The sequence below is a fragment of the Channa argus genome, chromosome 1 (assembly GCF_033026475.1).
Source record: "Channa argus isolate prfri chromosome 1, Channa argus male v1.0, whole genome shotgun sequence".
Lineage (NCBI taxonomy): Eukaryota > Metazoa > Chordata > Actinopteri > Anabantiformes > Channidae > Channa > Channa argus.
The window spans coordinates 693,942-714,331 of NC_090197.1; the positions used below are offsets into that span (position 1 = coordinate 693,942).

Consider the following 20,390-nt stretch of genomic DNA (forward strand, 5'->3'; position numbering starts at 1 on the left):
TAATCTGCTGCTTTATGCACACAGCTGAAAGCAGATCCTGTGAAAGGCAGAGATCCAGAGTCCGAGGGGGGTTTGGCTTAATATCAAGACTGCAGTTTCCAACAGCCGACATCAGTTTAGGGACTTCACAGCCACGGGTAAAGGTAAAGTGCTTTATTTGTGATCATACATACAAGGTGTATAACGAAATGGCATCAGATGGTCAGATGAAGGGTTGGCCCTGAGCCTCTGCGACTAAGGGTGCCGCCACTATGGGCCAACCTGGATTCGGGATGAGACACAGAAACAGACAAAATACAATGACAGGCAGTTTGTACCAGCAGTTTAAACAGACAGAAAGTCCTATTAGACCTAAGGTACCTACAGGTTTGTCACCCTCATGTTCACATCAGTTACTGCTGCGGGGACTAAGTCCTGTTGGCTCTCCTTCATCTGACCCAACAGGAGCAACCTGGAGAACAGGGTCTCACCCAAGGACTCTTCGACCAGGAGTCGAACTACTCACCCTGTGGACAGTGAACAACCAAGTGAGCTGCGGGTGAATGTGAAGCACTAGTGTAAAGCACTTTGGATAAAAACTCTACGTCAGCAGAACATTTAGCATTTAAAGTGTGACGTGACGAACAGCTGAGAAACTCTGAAGGACTGGACTTCCAGAGTAATCTGGTTGCAGATAAAGGTAACTGATTGTCAACTTAATGCTCAGTGTCTCATGTCCTCAGTTCCTCTGTCCTTGCATCGTTCCTGCAGCTCCCATTCAAGCCCATGATTTAAAACACAACCTGCACACTGTGTTTTTGTGGATGCCTGAAATCCTTAATTTAAAGCAATTTAACAAAAGACTTTACTCACCTTAATGCACAGAGGTTTGAGGGGCTGCAGACCAGGAGGGGCCCCCAGCAGCAGACTTCATCCTGGGGCCCCCCAGGGGTTAATGTGGCCCAGTGTGCAGGAAAAATAACAAACTAAACGTGCAGGAAAGCACTTTCTTCACCAGCTTTAAATGTGGGTTTCAACTGGCTAATGACTGGCCTGTATCTGAGTTATTTACTGAGATGAAAACAGTGTTCACATCACACTGTAATGAATTATTCACCCCCTGTCTGTGTGTCTTCACTCTCAGTGAGGGTGGGGCTGTATGTTTTATTAACACGCAGTCAGAAGCTCTGCTGTGTAGCAGGTCAGTGTTACAGTTTGTTCCCAGTTAAACAGGAGGATTATGGAGAACGAGTGCTGGGGGAGGGGGGACAATCACCGTGACTCAGAGCCCTGCAGCATCTGTTCAAAGCCTCGACCTCATTTATTCATCTCATCCTTGTTCTTTTTATTTCCTCATTTCATTCGACTCGTTTCACGTTCTGTCCCCGTGTCCCATCTTCCTCCCTTTCTTCACTATTGGAGGTTTTATGGAAAACATGATGCAGAGCAGCTTATTAACATGAGGACACATGTTCAGGATCAATAATAAATTTTTCCACACAACATTTGATTTCCACCAAGCTCTCTGAACATGCAGAACATCCACATGTGGACACAAACATTATTAAAGTGTTTCTCGTTGAAACTCAGTCTTACTCACACAAACAGGTTGGTTTTAGACCTTCAGTCACCTCCACCACCTACGTTAAGTTAGTGGTTTTGTATCACCTTCCTCCAGAACTAGCCCTGTTCAAACTGCACCTGTTGTGAGATACTGTATGTGGTATTAAGACCAAACCATCCGTCAGAAGAACCACAGTGGATATGTTCAGGCTTGTAGGGACACAGTTTTAGGGCCAATGTGACCTTTGTGTGTCAAGCAGCACAGGTTAAAGCTGATCCTCTGTCTCCGAGGGCCTGTGGACGAGATCAACACTGGAGTCTTCAATCAGGAAACTGATTTGTTTGAGGAAAAATGCTTCTCTGAACCAGCTGCAGGTTTTTTCTTCAGTCAGACTGATATCATTCAAACTTATCACACCCTCTATCTCCATCATCAGAACCACAGGTATGGGCCTGAAAGCACCTGCTCAACATGCTAACAGGCTCAGAAGGTCAAGAAAAGACGGTGCTTTGGGTTAAAACTGACAAGCAACAAGGACCAAATTATCAATAACCAGGACACAAACTAGTTAGTCCCTCCCTGAAACTCGCGAGGGGCAAACAGGTACTTCTATATCCCAGCATGGAGAAACTAAGTGTTTCCTGGACTTATCTGTTCACATTGATCAATTTATTTTTCTGACGGGGCCCCTCTGATCTGACTGAGGTCGTCACATGAACCTTTCCCTGTCCATCAACAGCCTTAAACCTGAACCCTCACCTCATACTGAGACACATTCAAACACAAATGTCCTGGTTTGTGCTGATGTCGTTTCTGTCTGGGACAGATTTGGACCAACTGGTTTAAAAGTGTCCCAGGACAATGCGACAAATGTTGTTCAGCAATGAATCAAACCAGACGAGCACTTTGCCTTAGCACGAGGATGAGGACGAAAGAGGTGGAGGAACAGTTTGTCATCTGCAGCTCTGGTAGCAACAGAACTAAAAATATTTCCTGTTTATTACTAACACAGAGACACCACATGCTGCAGCAGCGTCCTCGTCTGGTCCTGCAACATATCTTCCCTGTCTTATGAAAATAACATGATGAGCAAATGCTTTCAGGTCAGACAGTAAATATTTCAGAGCATCATGCAGCAACACAAACCCTGATCAGGACTCTGAGGGTGGAGCTGCTTCCTGCGCTGCTACAGTGAGGCAGCTTATAATTCATAAGTTGGATGTGACGTGGTGAAAACAGTAACAGACACCAGAATGAAAGGGTGAAATTGACACAGAATGAGTAGATTGAATCAGTGGAAGACTTAGATAAAAAGACAACTTCTCAACATCTGACAAACTGAAAACTCAACAAATCAAACTAAACTGTTTGAGTTTCCTGAGCTCACCTGCAGCTCAACTATCAGCTGTGATCACATGCCTATCGAAGACCAATCAGAGCCCTGACTCGTGTGTTTACTCAGGGGAAGCCCCCTGGGGAGGGGGGCGGTGGCGGTCACAGCTGTTGGATTCATCAAAGGCCAACTGAAGCGTTTGATGAGTTTAAAGTGCAGAAGGAGACGGGGGAGGGTCCGAGGTCACAGGGAGCATCAGCAGAATCCTAATACATCCTACCTCCTCGTTTCCTTTCCTCAGTCACTTATTGTATTTAAACGAAACCTTAACTATTTGTATATACAGCACATCTTCATTTAAAGAAGCTCTAGATGATCAGTTTTTACAAAAACTTTAGATTGATTTTATCTTAGACTGTGGATCACGTGTGAGACATGACATGTGACATATATTTTTATTCATTTTGTACTGTAAATAATAAAAGTGGCTGTAGAGAATAATCTGGGGATGAAAAGACTAATATGAACTTGAAATAAAATATGAAATAAAACTGAAATAAAAACAGCAAAAATGTCCTTTAAACAAATTCAGTTTGTTTCATATTTATTAAATACTTTAATAAGTTCATCTGAATAAAGAGAAACAGTTTGGGGTTCAGGAAATTCAGCAGGAGGAAGACACCACCACCTACAGGACAAAAACCCAACACACATCGTCATCTTCATCATCACCCTGGGAAATGAATTATTCAAGTTGACTTTTTACTTTTTTTTAAAACTGAGTTTTTTCTGTTTTTAATTTTCAGCACAGAAAAGAAAATGCTGATGTCATCAGGAGAATTCATAACATTCAGAGGAAATACACACAGGGCTGTTCATTAGCTCGTCTATTTAAAATGAATAAACAACCTAAACATTAGAACCACCTCTTCTTATAATGCACTCCAGAACGACTCCACCACTCCCTTTGGCCTCAATACTAAACAAAGTAGAATTATCACCTTTCTGGCAGGTTCAACCTAAAAACTGAAAAATAATAACCTTATAAAAGTAGAAGCTGCTGTGTTGGATTATACAGGTGTCTAATAATGTGGCCAGTGAGTGCACATCTGTCCTATAAAGATGTTTTATGAATCAGAGGACCATTGATCAAGATGGCGGCGTGAGCAAATCGCGAGGCCCGGGGTCTCTCCAGATTTTGCAATTTTGCGGTACTTCTCTTGCTCATCTTGGAACTGTTCCTGCAGAACAGCTGTACAATAACATCGTACACCCGATTTGAGCTTTTGGATATTGGTTTGTGAATTCCAGACTTTTCACTCTCCACCACAGACGTCTGCAGCACACTGCGCCGGATCAGTGCGTACAAAGCCGGTGGACCAGACAACATCCTGGGTCGTGTACTCAAGGCATGTGCTGAGCAGCTTGCTGGGGTTTTCACGGACATTTCAACCTGTCTCTTGCCCAAGCAGCTGTGCCGACATGCTTCAAAAGCACCTCCATCGTGCCTGTGCCAAAATACTCCACCCCAAAGTGTCTGAACGACTACCGTCCTGTTGCTCTGACACCTATTGTCATGAAGTGCTTTGAGCGGCTGGTCCTGGCACACCTGAAGGACTCTCTGCCATCCACACTGGACTCTCATCAGTTTGTCTACCACAACAATAGGAGCACAGAGGATGCTGTTTCCATGCAACTGCACTCTGTGCTAACACATCTGGACAATAAGAACACTTACGCACGTATGCTGTTTGTTGATTTCAGCTCAGCTTTCAACACGGTCATCCCATCCAAGCTAATAGCTAAACTTGTTGACCTGGGCATCAACACCTCCCTCTGCAACTGGATTATGGACTTCCTGACCAGCAGACCACAGCAAGTCTGATCCGGCTCCATCTGCTCCAACACCACCACAATCAACACTGGTGTACCACAGGGCTGTGTACTGAGCCCCTTCCTCTACTCCCTCTTCACCTCTGACTGCAAGCCTGTGAACGGATTTAACACCATCATCAAGTTCGCAGATGATACTACGGTGATTGGTCTCATCAGCAACAATGATGAGACTCAGCACCTGGTGACATGGTGCAATGACAATAACCTGCTCCTTAACACCTCCAAGACCAAGGAGCTCATTGTGGACTTCAGGAAAGAGTCAAGAGATACACATGACACCATCCACATTAATGGAACGGCTGTTGAGCGTGTCTCCAGTTACAAGTTCCTAGGGATCCACATATCTGAATACCTGTCCTGGACTATAAACACCTCCAGTTAAGAAGGCCCACCAGCGCATCTTCTTCTTGAGGACACTAAAGAAGAATCGGCTGTCCTTGGATATTCTGGTGGACTTCTATCGCTGTGCAATAGAAAGTATCCTGACCAACTGTGTCACAGTCTGGTATGGGAGCTGCTCTGTTGCAGAGCGCAAGGCACTGCAGCGAGGGGTGAAAACCGCCCAGCGCATCACAGGGACTACTCTTCCAGCCATGGAGGACGTACAGAGGAAACGCTCCCTGCATCTATAAGGACTCCTCTCATCCCGCCCATAGACTGTTCTCCCTCTTACCCTCCGGCAGCTGCTTCAGTCGCCTCAAAACCAGGACTAGCAGACTGAAGAACAGTTTTTTCTCCAGAGCTGTCTCTTTACTGAACTCTGCACCCCGCTGATCCCTCTGCTCCTCATGCAGAGGCAGATATCCTGCTTTTGCTGCTATTGCACTCATGGTTAGACCTAAACTGCATTTCGTTGCATTGTACTTGTACATGTGTAATGACAATAAAGTTGAATCTAATCTAATCATTTCAGTTTAAGTTTCCAGTTCTCTCACATTGTTTACATAAAGCCTGCAAATGATCTGATGCTTTATATTTTCAGACTTTTGTTTCTCCAGTTCATTATTTTTTTTTACATAGACCTTTGTTTTCTCCATCATGTTTTACTGATGTACTACAACTCTTAAATCTCATGTTACAGTTTTTACCAACAGCTCCTCAGCGACAGTTCAGTTTATTAAAATGAGCTGAAATGATTTAAATGTTTCTTCAGTGACAAGATTCACGTGCAGCTGTAAAAACAGTCCCAACCAGGACCATACCCACAGTCCAGGTGCTGCTCCTTGTCTTGCAGGTCCACGTGGCAGCAGCCGGGGGTGAACTCTCAGGGCTGAGAGTGACCACACCTTACAGTTTGTTACTGTCTCTTACCAAATGAAGTCATCTCCTACATTTAAAGATCAAACATGAATATCAGTGTATATCAGCAGGTCAGTTTGTCTCAAATTCTGCAGAAATGTGATAGGAGAGAGAATCAAAACTCAGAACTGCCGTTCAGGAACATTTGGGCATATTTACACTTTCTTCAGCAGCAGAATGGACCAGAACTGAGGGTTAAAGGGTCCTCGTCCATGTTGGATTTAAACATTAAACATCTATAATTCCAAAAGAAAATGGCACCTGTTAATGAGGATCATGTAAAAAGGAGCTTCAGCAGGGATCAACTTATTTTCAGGATGTTTGCAGTTTTCTGTTTGGTGGAAATTTAACTCAAGAGAGATACAATTTATAAAAAAAAAAAAAAAAAGAAAAAAAGAAAAAACAATTGGAAAGTGACAGAAAAAAAATGTCTCAACAAACTAATTTTCCTTTCAGATTTTTATTGAAAACCGCTCATATTTTTTGATACAGCACACAAAAAGTCAGTTTTTTTCCCCACAGACATAAACTAACAGTTGATAGAGGAGTGAGCTGGGGTCAAAGGTCAAAGACAAAGGTTGATTATCACCCACAAACATCTGTAAAACCACTGAAGTCATAAAAATTAAAACAAGCCTGAAGCTGAGCTGAGACTATTTACAATATTGCCTTAAAAACCAGGTGAAGGTAAAGTGACCTTTGACCTTTTCACACCTAAAAACAACACACCACTTCAACAAACTGGTCCTCACAGGCTGCCCACCCACTTAAAGATTAATCTGATGATCATGGTTTTAATCAACAAAGTAAAGGAAAGCCTCATACAGGCTGAGCACACATCTTCAGGAGACACACAAAGATTAATTTTACATCAACAGGAAACACTTTTGCACAAACTGGGACGAGTGAATTCTTGCTTAAAAATGAAACAATACGGGGATAATCAGAATTATTTCCTGCGGCCCAACCCACTGATTAGTCATTTCAGCTTCCTCTGACTCTTTATTCCCTTTGCCTTCTCCTCACAAAACGAACTCAGCATGTTAAAGGATGTGTTGTTTGTACAAGTGTGAGAGAAAAGCTCAAGTTTACAGCAGTTGAGAGAGAAGTTGGAGCTGTTCAGTCAGCAACAAACCTGAGTCACTAGGGATAAACCAAGAAAAACTAAACTAACAAACATTTTAATGTATTATTATCAAACTTTTTAAACCCCTTAATCTGATTTGAGCCCATGACTTAATTTTCCTGTTGTACCACTTTAATCCATTCATTCCAGCTCAGGTTTGTATGATGCAGAAACCTGCTGGTGCAGCGTAACAACACCTGAATCACACACGCAACAGGTGTGTCCCGTTTCAGACTCTGGCTCCTCTGGAAGACAAGTATCCCATAATCCACTGCGTTCAGGTGATGTCAGCCAGCTCATAAAGCCAGAAACTGGGACGACCTGATGACGATACATACACCTTCTTCTCAGCTGTCATGTGGGCAAACGTCACATCTGTAAACTGCTGGATTTTAACATTTTGACTAACAGATCCGTTTTGTGCATGAGCCTTACTGCACGTAATATAAAACTAATTATGGTCTTATTTAAAAAGGGGACTCTTCACGTTGTCAGAACAAGCAGACATGTCCCACAGAAATGTTTCAGCTGCTGCTGGTCGAACAGTGAACAATTTAATCTACAGCTTAAGGGAAGTTTAAGGCTTGATGAGTTGACGACAAGCACCTGAATGCAACAGTTGTTTGGACTATGTGAGGAGAAAGCTTCCCCCTGGGTGTTCTGAAGGAGACCGAGGCGGTCAGAACATGACCAGGGGACAGGCAGTTTGAGGACGAGTCTCTTGTCTTTACAAACTAAAAATACCAGTAGATGTTGATCAAGGACAAAATCAAGTGGCTGTTTACATCAACAACCCCCCCCCCCCCCCCCCCCCCCAAAGTATTCTTCTCTGTATTACCCCTACACTAAATCAAACACACACTAGGAATCTGCCACGTGGGGCTGAGCTATGACAGGTCTCTGACAGGTCAGAGACATCCAGACAGAAACATGAAGGAGGTGGAAGTTCCTGAACTGCTCAACGGGATGGGTGGAGACAAACATGTGATGTCCTTGAAGGGGGCGGGCTGTCCTCTTCTGTCAGGGTCCAGAGATTGATATAGCTGCAGAAAGAGCCGATTCTGGTGTGGATTGTGGGTCCACTCTGAAGCTCGGATTCCAGCTAAATCCATTCTTCTCGAAACAGATGAGTATTGAGAAGCAGATCCCGATGACGGTTCAATTTCAGGCCTGTGAACTCAGATCAGCTCCACACTTTGGTGGTTTGTCAGGAAGAAGCTTTGTAGGTCCAGGACGACTGCTTCAGTTCGTACAAAGCAAACTAACAGTCTGCAGCCCATACAGGTGATGTGTTTAGGTTACATCAGCCTGCTCCAAGCACACGGTGTTCACATGAAACAGAGAAATCAGAACTTAAAACCATCTGTGTTCATTTGGATTTGGTGTCAGATTGTGCGGAGTCTTGCATTCTGGACTGGGAGAATGTCTTCATCAAAAGTTTTCAGAGCAGGAACAGTGTTCAGTTAGTAGAAAATAAACCAGGTATCAATTGTATTCAGTGCTTTAGGAGGATGTGACCAGGAGCTGTACCCATCAGAAGAAGAACCAAAACAAGTCCGGTCTGATCTTTGTGCTCTGGTTTCCACACCAGGACTTCAGGTTTTGGTTCAGCTGGTGAACTTCAGCCAAACTTCATCCATTCAAGGGATCAGAGCTGAGGTTGTGGAGATGGGGCAGATTAATGGACAGACAAGCTTGGATCCTGAATTGGGTTTTAAAGGGGACATGGACTCTTGATAAAATCTGATATATTATCTACATATAAAGACATGATTTTCTATCACAGACTAACTAACTCAGACCACATTGTTCCTGTAGCTGCTGCAGTGTTTGGAGTCTGGCGTAGGTTGGGTCCGGAGGTGGACTGAGACAAACGGAAACAGGACAGGACAACACACAGACAAAGGTTGACTGAAGGACTAGTCCTCTTCATCGTCCTCGTCTTCCTCGCCCTCGTCATCCACATCTCGCTTCCTCTTCTGTCCCTGAACATCCGGCTGATCCTCTGCAGAGAGAAAAATGGACCAATCAGCTAAAAACAGGATTGTAAACCCAGCAGGGTTCTTGGAATAACCAGCAACCGCAGAAAAGAGAAGGGTGAAACAACTTTAACCAGTGACGTTAAACATTCAAAAAGCCTCACATCTAATTACAGACTGTGTTTCCTGTGCTTTGATTAACTGGTTCCTTCATTCAGAACCATTTCTAAGAGAATTCTGCTCTATTGGTCCTGATCAACTTCTGTCTTTTATCAAACGCTGTCTCCAGCTTTTTTTATGGGTTCATTATTCTCACTGCATCATATTTTAAACTACAGAACATCAAACTGACTGTAGTTCTACCATCTGGATTTTAACATCAGGTGATAAAAGTCGACAGCAGTTTGAACGGAGGACAGGGATACACAGGCGTTTTAATGTGTCCACACAGACAAATGTCTACTCTGGAGTATTTAAAAAGATGTCCAGCACCAGGCAGAGTTGGGCTGAAACACGAATGTCTTACTCAGAACCTCAGTTTTTTCATGAGTCAAATGGGGACAGGGGAGGAGGTTACAGTCCTGTTACTAAGATCATGGAGGAGGAGGAAATGGTGCCTTCAGTGTTCTTGAGCGGATTCAAAGATTATTCAAATTGGTTCTTCTCACTACTGGAAACAAATGTTCTGCTAAGATGATGACACCTCAACAGAGCAAACAAAGGAATGGATTAGTAAATTCTGAAATTGTGCAGGACAAATGTCCGAATCACCGCATGTTATGCAAGGTCACCATGATGTGGGACTAAAAGCCAGTGCGTATGTATTGATGCCGTTTGTCCAGGTGTAGAAATGCTGAGGGACACGTGTCAGTTCTTGTTCTCTAGCAGGATGACATCTATCAGAAATGGCTCCATCTATCACCTGTATGTAATGGTTTTTGTAATTTCAAGCACCGACTTCTGCCTGTCGTACCTTCTTGTAGTAAGTCAAAGTATAACTGAATTGGATTTAATATAACCACAGTCTGTAGGTGCCACAAACAGAAAACCTCCACCCACCTTCCTCCTCCTCCTCTTCTGCATAATCTTCCTCCTCTTCCTCCTCCTAAAAAACAGATGCCAAAGGGAAAAAAACAACTGTTAAACTTCAGTTTGTTTACATTTTCAAAATAAAAGCTTGTTTCTGACTGCATGACTAATGAAACTCTAAAACTACGGATTACGTCTAAATCACAGTGACCAGGCTGATCTCCATCAGACCGACTCCAACAGCTGTTCATCGATAAATGCCTTTAAAGAGTTTATAGTTATAGAAAATCTAATAGGTCTATCATACACGTTAAAATGAGTGTCAATTCTTTGTAGATTATCGTCTTTTACAAAACAAAACATTCTATAATCAACTAGACTAGATTCTCTAAACTCTTTTAAAACTTTATTGTTAAAGCCCAAATGGATGTTTTCTAAAGAATGTCTCCACCAAACATGAGATGTAGAGCGATAGCGAAAAATCCTCTGAAACATTTTTGTTCTACTATGTGGCTGTTGACAGAGGCGGCCATATTGGTGCTAAACCTGGTCAAACAAGCACACCCACACCTGAGGTCGATCCAGCGAACCGGCTCAGTTTAGACCAGGCACAGAACTGGACAAAAAACAAAACTTTGAAACCGTCACATCAGAATTAAACTGCATGAAGATCACTAACATGTTTTCACTTATTTAAAAGTCTTCATATCGCTTATTAGCGCTTTACACTGCTTCTCATTCATGCGTTTGCACTCACAATCACACAAACACACAGATGGAGGAGCTGCTATGCACTGGGAGCAACTAAGTTGGGGTTCAGTGTCTTGCTCGAGGACACTTTGACACGTGACTGGAGGAGCCGTAGATCGAACCAACAACTGGGGGGGGGGGGAAAAAAAATCGGTGGACGACCACTCTATCTTCCTGTGCCACAGTCGCCCCATAATGCTGTTCTATATTTTTTTAGCTACATTTTCAGCATGCTCTGACCTGTCATCTAACTTTCAAACTTCCTGAATGGAACCGCAGATCGGCAGTTCCAGCTGTTTTATGGCACTGCCAGTCTCCAGGCAACAAGGCTTAATTCATCTAGGTTTTTGCTACTCAGTCAGATGTTAAGCTTCTGGCACTTAGAGAAACCTGGATAACATCACAGAACATGACCACCCCAGCTTCACACTTCTTGCCCATCAGCCCAGGGATGTGGGGCTAGACTCATTCCTTACACCTTGATGTTTTCCTGTATAACACTGTTCAAAACTCTTACATGTTGAATATCATGCAATTAGGATGACTGCCAGCTGATCCAGTAGTCGATTGATCAGTCATGTGTACTGTAACCGGTGCAAACATTTGTGATGAGTTAGACATGCTGCTGCCCAACATCCCTGAAGACAACACCCCGATCATCAACTTGGGAGACCTGACCATTCACCTTCAAAGCTCGGTCTGCTGACATCTTGTAATTCTGAACACATTTGGTGTGGTCCCCACTGTCTTTGCCCACAAAGCTAGCCAACCATCTGGATCTCATGCTCACCCTGAACTGCACCACAGACAACTTATAAATACCCCATTTGTAACTTTCTGCCCCCACCACAGGACTTCTCCACACTTGACACAGACACAGCCCCTGACAGCTTCTGCAGGACACTTTCATCCTATGCAAATACACTCTGTCCTGTCTTTGAGACCTGCTTATCCCTCAGCTCCTTATCCCTGGCTCACTGACCAGATCTGTTATCAAGGCACTTTTCTCTTCTGCGCTTGCACAAAAACGGAATTCTACCAACACCAACTGAGCATCACAACTGGCACTAGAAAGCTGTTCTTCACTTTCAAATAACTCCTGTACCCACCTCCACATTTCCAGTTTCTTCACTAATAAGGTGGCAGTCGTCAGCTTCCAGTTCTCTCCTCCAGATGGAGACATCCGGCTAACTTCATCAAACACTGCATCATTCTCTTCATTTTCAACTCTGACTGAGGAAGACATATTCTCCATCCTCCTCTCCAACCATCTAACCACCTGTTTTCTGGATCCCATCAAGCAGTTGCACTCACATTAATCCCAGCCATTACACAATTCATTATTACACCCTCTCCATTCAAAAAGGCCGAGATTATCCCACTGCTTAAGAAACCTTCTCTGGACCCTTCTCCTGTTCCTTGAACGAGCAGCCTTTGATCAACTCAAATTTTCTTTCACAGAACAACCTCCTTAAAGCAACCCAGTCTGCCTTCAAGAGTGATCACTCCAAACAAACATACAAACAGTCTGCAAAAGACCTATCAATCTGAAGCCTCTGAGACCATGAGCCATCAGATCCTCCTGTCTGCACTCTCTTGTGCATCTCTGGAATGGCTCTGGCCTGTCTTAGGCCTTACTTATCTGGACAAACCTTCAATGACTGTGATAAATTATATATATAGTTTTCATTATTTGTATTATTTATTTTGCATATTTGGTACATTATTTTGCGGTACCCATCTACTCAGTAATTCTAGAAGAAGAGGAGGCCTTCTGTGCCACAGACTGTTGTGCCAGCCCACCCAGCAATCAGTGGGGATGACATCTCTGACAGCAGAGCCAATGATATTTGAAGACCCAAATAATGTCAGCCTCACAAATGTCTGGGTCATCTTCAAGTGGGACTGCAAGGCTCTTGTTGTAGATAACCTTTTATTGAAGAACTTTAGGATCCAGGTTTTCAGGTGTGGCAGCACTCTGAAGGAGCACAGCAACTCAAGTAAGCCTTAGAACCTCTGTCAGCGTTCTTAACCCTGTAAGAGGAAAACGTAGTCACACCCCTGATGATTTTGTGCAGTCTGACCTGTCCCTTTTCCATTTCCCTGTCTACAACACCTGCCTGACCTGCAAGCACTGCAGCAGGAAGGGACACATCTTGAGGTCAAACATGTCTGCAAGGTCCTAAATGCTGAGTGCTGCTTCATAAAGTACCATAAAACAGTTTGCTAAGTGACTGGAATCGATTTGGACAGGTGATCACAGTCATCTTGTTTAAAAGCAGGTTTCTAACATGATTACTTTATTTTGTTTTTGGAAAGTGCACTTGTTTACATTAATTACATAAGGTTTGAAATTATTCTATCAATCTTTTGGTGCATGCAGTGACTTATTGCAGTTGATTTTGCACTTTATGGTGTGTGTGATATTTTGAATCATAAGTTCCGTAAAACATTGGTAAAATTGTGATTTGGAAATAAATGTTTTCCGTTTTCTGTGTATTTAATACAATAATTGATCCATATATTTTTATTACTATGTTATTTCAATTTTATGGTCTTATTCTGAATTGTTTTTACCCTAGGTCGGCGAGGAACTGTATTTGCTACCTTCTTTTACTTTGATTTCCTGCCGAAATCTGAAGCTTAAAAAGAAAGAAACATCCTTTTATATTCACCAATAACACTCCAGGATTAACATTTTTTCAATGAGCGCCCTATAAAGGGTTAAGTCTGCCTGAAATCTAAGGGTCATCACTGACGACCAGCTGAGCTTTCCTGACCACAGCAGCAAGCTCCACCTCTTGCTTAGAGATGCTTACCACAATTTCTTCATTCTGGTCTACAGTCCCTCCGCCTAATGTGCTCTATGAAACAGCTTCTGGTGGTCCCTTCACCACACAGCAAAACATCCCAAACAAAGCTCTTTAGCTCAGTTGTCCCAAGATGGTGGAACAAGCTACAAAATGTAGCAGCCTCACTTCCAGTATTCAAAAAACTGCTGAAGACAGAATTATTATTAGGACAACTTCCTTTGCACCTAACCGTAAAAAAAAGGTTAGGTGTTCTTTCTTGCACTTGTATCTAATGAAACGGAAACACTTCTTATAGGACTTTCCTCTACTGTTAAAAGACTACATGAAAATAGAACAGCTCAGCTTCTTTAAGACTGGCTGACATATTGGAGGGTTTTACAACTGTCCAAACTCTGTTCCCTGCTGCCGTGAGGGTATGGCAAGGAAGACAGGCCTGTGTCCTAGCCGGCCGTGGATCGACCTGCTGACTGAAGCTCGAGTTGCCCACCTGATCGGCTGGGTTCACCTGAAAGCTCAGCCCCACCTCTCCTCCCTCTGAGCCGTCCTCATCCTCCTCTTCATCGTCCTCCTCGTCGTAGTCACCTGCCTGCCCCGCTCCATCCTCATCTGTGAACACAGAGACAGTTACAGAGAAAATGTTTTGACAGACTGGGCATTTAGATGGATGTTAGGACAGAGAAACTTCAAGTTCAGACCAAGGCGCTGATGTCACACAAAGACCATGTTCGTTTTTGCTGCTTTCTCCACAAAAAACTGAAACCAGTGTACCACCTTCTTCTTCGGAGTCAGGAGCCTCGTTGTCCTCCTGGTCGAAGCCGTCCAGGTAGGTGATCTGAGGCAGCAGCTCGAACACACTTTCCCTGTAGTCCTCTAGAGAAGTGATCTCACAGTTAAACAGGTCCAGGCTCTGCAGGTTCTTTAAGTTTTGCTGCAGCAAGAAACCTCAGGTTAGCCTGTTAGCAGCTGTGTGAAGGCAGTGTGAATAGTTTACTCTGTGTGTGTGTACTGACCAGAGCCTCCAAGGTGCTCAGGTCTTTGATCTTATTCCCACTCAGATTGAGGTAGGTCAGGTTGGGACACTTCTCTGCCAGAGTCTCCAGAGAACCAGACAGATTGTTGTCGCTTAGCTCCAGCTGAGAAAACACAGAAAAAACTGAAAACCTCTGAATGGGTGTACACTGCATCAAGTATTCCTAGCGCTAAACTTTCTCCCCATTTTGGTATGTTACAGACTTATAATGAATTTGATCCATTTTGAAATCTTTCTCAATGTTATAAAAACAATATCCAATAATGACAACAAGAGGTATAAAATGGCTGTGCTCTCACGCTCCTAATCCAACCTGACGGAGCTTAAGAGGTTCTGCAAGGAACAATGGGAGAAACTGCCCAAAAATAGGTGTCCCAAGCCTGTAGCATCATACTCCAAAAGACTTAAGGCTGTAAGTGGTGCTAAAGGTGCTTTGGTTAAAGTATTAAGCAAAGGCTGTGAATACTTATGTACATGTGATTTTTTTTATTTATTTTTTTTAAATGTTTATAAATTTTCAAATATTTCAAACAAACTTCTTTAACCTTGTCATTATGGGGTATTGTTTGCAGAACTTTGAGAAAAACATTGAATTTGATCAATTTTCAAATAAGGCTGTAACATAACAAAAATGTGGAAAAAGGTAAGTGCTGGGAAAACTTCCTGGATGCACTGTAATTTGGACCCTGTGTGTGTGTGTGTGCGCGCATGTGTGTGTGTTACCTTGCGTAGTTTGGGCAGTGAGGGCAGTTTAGCCAGAGAGTTCAGACCCACATTGACCAGACTCAGAACTTCGAGCTCTGTGAACTCGTCCGTCAGACCTTCAATCTCTCCGTCTGTGGAGCGACTGTTGTCCACCACCAGCTCTGCTATCTGACACAGACACAGCAGCTCATTAACTCAATGTCCAGAATCAAACAGTGAAGGCAACACGGCTCTGTAAATTCTGATTTTCTGCATTTTTGTCAAGACACAATATGATCTTTCAAATATCACAATTTGTTGTGTTTCTTTGGCAGAATTTTTTTTCTGAGAAGACCAAAGCAGGGAGAACAAGAATTTGTTTCACCATCAGTGTTGGAAACCGGACCCAGGGGAAACGCCGGTTTTCTGGATATATATTTGGTGATTTGCCAGGGCTGGTGCGACTTGACTGGGGTTAGGCATTGCCACGTTGCTCTAGGAAGCAGGGAAACTTATGCTTGAGGACTGCAGCACTGGTAGAATGCTTTGACAGTTCAAATAGTGTTGCTAAGGCCCAGTGGAAGAGCTGCTGAAGATGGATGCAGAAATGGAGGACACTAGAGTGAAGTGGCTACGCAACAGTCAAAAGTTTACATAAAAATTTTTATAGTATGCATCATTATTTGGAGCAATTGTAAGGCAAGATTCAGTGTACTTTCTGAAACCTTAAAGGAAAATCAAATATTTCAATATTTATTTTTATTGATGCAGACTATTTAAGTAAGGAGTGTATTACAATAGAAATGTTAAACAAAGCATCTCTCTCTCCCTCCCTCTCTCCACTGTGGTGGCCCGGAATTTACAGAACAAGCCAAAAGGACGAAATTAATTTATTTAATTAAATTAAAAAACAAAAATGACCCAGATTATGTGAATGATAGAGATATGGTCTTAATATTACTATTTCAATTACTATTACTAATACTATTTAGATTTCTATGATAAAAATAGTTAAAGAAAACAAAAAAAAAATGACACAGTCTGGAGGTTTGGGGAAATGCATATAAATAAAGCACAAAATCAATTTTTATTTTACAAATGAGAGCCACAAGAACATTGGGCAGATTATCTGGCACCAACCAATAAAATGTTAACTTCTGCAAGTTAACTTCTCTATAATTTCAGGATTAAGTGTAATTCAAAATTCTAAAGATTATGTAAAGAATTTTTAAATATAATTAATAGTAGACATCTCTAAGCTATCCATGATAAAGATTGATAACACGAGGAGTGTGTATGATTTAAAAAAAACAAAGTAAGAACAAAGGTCAAAAGCAGATGAGGTTCAGTTAATGGAGTCAATTTGTGGAAAAGCTCTGATGACTTGAAGATGTGTGAGTCATCTGTTAAAATTTAAAGAATCAGAAAACCCAATATATGATATAAAACAGGGAGAGGATGGAGAAGTCAGTTTAGTGTGTTGGAAACCAGTTGACTGATAGGAATTAGCTGTGACTTCTACCTACATCCTTTACGGTAATGATAACGTGTACGTTTCGGACAAGCTCTTATCATTAGATCAGCCTGCTGTTGGAAATATTGACTGAAATTTTATACACACACCAGACAATAAGCTGAACAATAGTCACAGTGCACTGCAGCTAATGAGTATGTTATCACTTAATCTACAGGTTAGTTTCTTGAATCACTGGGAAATGCAAACAGGTTAGAGTGCAGACCCACTACACTGATCAGGGGACAGACAGAGTGACTGAGACAGACATGGAGACAGATAGGTAGAGAATGAGAGAGTTGTGTGTGGGGTCAGTTTGTCTTTAGACTGGTGGCTGCTTTAGTTTCCTCTGGTTCTGGATCTTATATAAGAGCTTCAGCCTGGACTCCTCAACCATCACTACCACTGTTTGTCTGTCTGTGCTTGGGGGGTTGACCTACTATAATCTACATGCACAGTGTGTGAGGGGGGGCTGCTCCTCTGAGCCTCTACACACACCATCTGCCAACGTCCCCCAGTTCGTAAAACATGACACCAGCAGGTGGTCTCCCTCTGCTGAGGTGGATCAGGTCTGAGCAGTTTCTCTGTAAAACCACTTCTTTGATTTTGAACTTGATGGGAAATTGCAATGTATATTTTTAAACCATTTCCTAGGTCAATTATCAAGGGATTCATTCATCAATAATGAGAGCAGATCTTAGAGCTGCAGCAATTGTCTGGTTAACACAGAATTAATTGGGAAACTCAAAATGAGAAACACCTGCTCATTGATTTGCACTTTATATTAAACCACAAATAATAGTAAAGTAAGTAGTTATGGGGGGTTGGACTGTTGGTTGGCCTGTGGGGATCAAATGGTTACAACAGAAGACGTCCTCACCACATTACGGTTGTGTGGAGTATACAATGAAACCTTTCTGTCAGTGTCACAGCCCATGACACAAAGAGGAAATTGTTAAACTGTTAATAATCAGCAGAGCTGCAGCAACTGTTTGACTGCTAACAACAATCAGCTGTAGATTTAATACACTATTCCAGCAATAACAGCAAACACTTCCTGCTTCAAGCAGGTGAAATGTGGGGATTCAATGCTTTGCAGTAAAGAAAAGAACCTTTCTGGGTTTTGTTAGACAAAACAAGACATCATCTCATTGTTGTCATCATTACTATTTTGTGAGATTTTATGAAGCACAGAGTGGATAATCATCTCAGGTTTATTCTATAGATTTATACACCGAACCACAGAAAAAAAAAAACAGTAGATTAATGCTCCATGAAATAATATTAAACAAAAGAAAAAAGTAAAAATGCCAAACATTTGTTGGGTCTAAGATGTGCTGCTTTTGTGTTTTAGATTTCTGTTGGCTGGATGAACCCCGCAGCACACACTGGCTTATTTAAGTGGAGATGCTGGGCAGGCAGTCCGGTTATATAACCTAATCACACCGCACAGGATCCGAATACCACCGGCCCGTTACAGCCTTTACCTGTCGACAGGTGGGGCAGGTACAGGTAAATCCCACAGTGACTATATGTGGGTCTGAACTAACCCCTGGCTGGATCGGATTAACGTAATTCCCCGCGTGTAACGCCATTTTGATTCGTTACGACTTTGCTGTCTAGACGCAAAGCCTCCTCGTTACACTGTAATCGCAGATTACAGACCCAGTAACGGAGCATAGTGTAACGTTTTGACGGCCATTTCAGACAATGCTTTTCTGCTTTCCGACCAGTCTCCATCCCCGCGGCAGATAATCGGCTTTGTGTAACGTTAAGTCGGTAACGCGTTACTCCTGAGCAGCAGCTCCCCTATTAAAAATGTCTGTGAGCGACCTCAGTGCGCCCCGCGTTCGCTACCGCGCAGGGTCGCTCCAAAACCCCGATTAAAGCCTCGAAATAGACGCTGCGTTCTACTCCAAACCCAGTCGACGAGGTGTTCGCTAAAATGTCGGAACATACGAGCTTTTCGTACAAGTCGAGGCCGTTGGCGACTTAAAATGTCCGCTGGCAGAGAACGACGAAGCCTGTGAGACGTCGTCGTTGTTGAGTTCGACGCGCAGTGTTTTATTTCCCGGGACCAAAGCCCCCGGAGAGCGGCCAGAAGAGTCCGCTCGGACCCGACGACCCGTCCGTGAGCTCGGTAGGTGGTGGTCCCGGTAAAGTGCAGCTGCTCCGCGGACTGACGAACGTTAAAAGTTCCAGTTCAACTTGTCAGAGCTTCAGAGACGGGGCATAATGGACAGAGCGAGACGTAAAGAGCTGATCGGGAGCGTTAGACGACCCGCTGCGATAAGAACAGTGAAAGAGGCGCCAGCCGCATTTTGAGGGCATTTTCGGAGCCTCACGGGGAGAAGGGGTTTCACCGGAAAACGGGGGGCGGAAGACGAACGGAGCGAGCCGCGATATTCTCCCACATCAACCGTTAACTGTCCTATGAAACACGGGGCTCCGCCGAGCTGCGGGCGGCAGCTGATCCCACAAGAACCAGGTCGATACGAAGTATAACGGGCCGGATATCCGAAGGCAAACTTGCCGCCCAGAGTGTTATCGGCGGCAGAGACCGCGTGATGACCCAGCCAGGCTCCGCATCACCTCCCGGGCTATTTCAGGCATTTCCACTTCAAATGTTATTAAAAGTCAAAGGCGCTCACCTGCGCCGGGTTCCGGTTCCGAAGCTCTAGACTGATCCTCTTCTTCATGTCCATGCTGAAACGTGCCGTGTGGGCTGCTTAAAAAGCTCGGTAAACAGTTGAGAAACTCCCGGAGATCGAAGCGGTAGCAGCTCTCCTCTGGTGGCCACAGTTTGTCTACTGATCCTCCATGATAGCTCCCGCCCTGCCCCCTCGGTTAGGTCCCGCCCCCCGCCGCACAGGATTGGTCGCTTGTCTGTCTGCCTCCTCTGATTGGGCGGTGGGCTGATCAATCAAAGATGATCGGCGTTAATCCAGAGACTGGGCGGGAATATCCCGAAAGCCATTGGCAGCCTCGTAAAGGCTCGTGGGAGATGTAGTGGTTTAATGCCAACGACAAAACCCAAAAAGATAATTTATCACTAACACTAAAAAGGAAAATTTTTAACAATTTAATTACATTTTCCTGATATTTATGCACGCTTGGCTATCGATACACATTTCCAATATCTCTCCAAACAATAATCATTTGTCCATAATCATTCCTCCTGTTGGTACTGGCTTTAATAGTAGATTCACTGTAATATACCTTTAATGGAAGTGACGGGAAAAACACGAGTTTTTTTTTTTTTAATATGAAGCTTTAACAGTGTGAGTTAATCAAACTGGATCCTGTCCTCTAAGGACGTAACTTTTTGGTGGCAGTAGATTCACTTAATGTGCACCACTGAGGCTAATAAACTCCAGAGCTAAAATGTTAAAAAC

The 20,390-nt window shown here is 43.3% G+C and overlaps 1 protein-coding gene across 2 annotated transcripts; it reads right to left on the bottom strand.

Annotated features, from left to right (window-relative positions):
- Positions 1 to 6,515: 6,515 nt before the first annotated feature.
- Positions 6,516 to 19,819, bottom strand: anp32e (acidic (leucine-rich) nuclear phosphoprotein 32 family, member E). 2 transcript variants are annotated; one of them, XM_067500979.1, is made up of 7 exons: positions 19,647 to 19,819; positions 15,522 to 15,671; positions 14,779 to 14,901; positions 14,540 to 14,696; positions 14,292 to 14,374; positions 10,236 to 10,281; positions 6,516 to 9,202 (listed from the first exon to the last, which is right to left on the bottom strand). In XM_067500979.1, exons 1-7 carry the CDS (start codon positions 19,698 to 19,700, stop codon positions 9,117 to 9,119), a joined length of 699 nt encoding a protein of 232 aa, XP_067357080.1. In that variant the 5' UTR covers positions 19,701 to 19,819; the 3' UTR covers positions 6,516 to 9,116. The 2 variants fall into 2 exon arrangements, with proteins under 2 accessions (XP_067357080.1, XP_067356988.1); XM_067500887.1 differs by having other exon boundaries at positions 14,256 to 14,374.
- Positions 19,820 to 20,390: the final 571 nt, after the last annotated feature.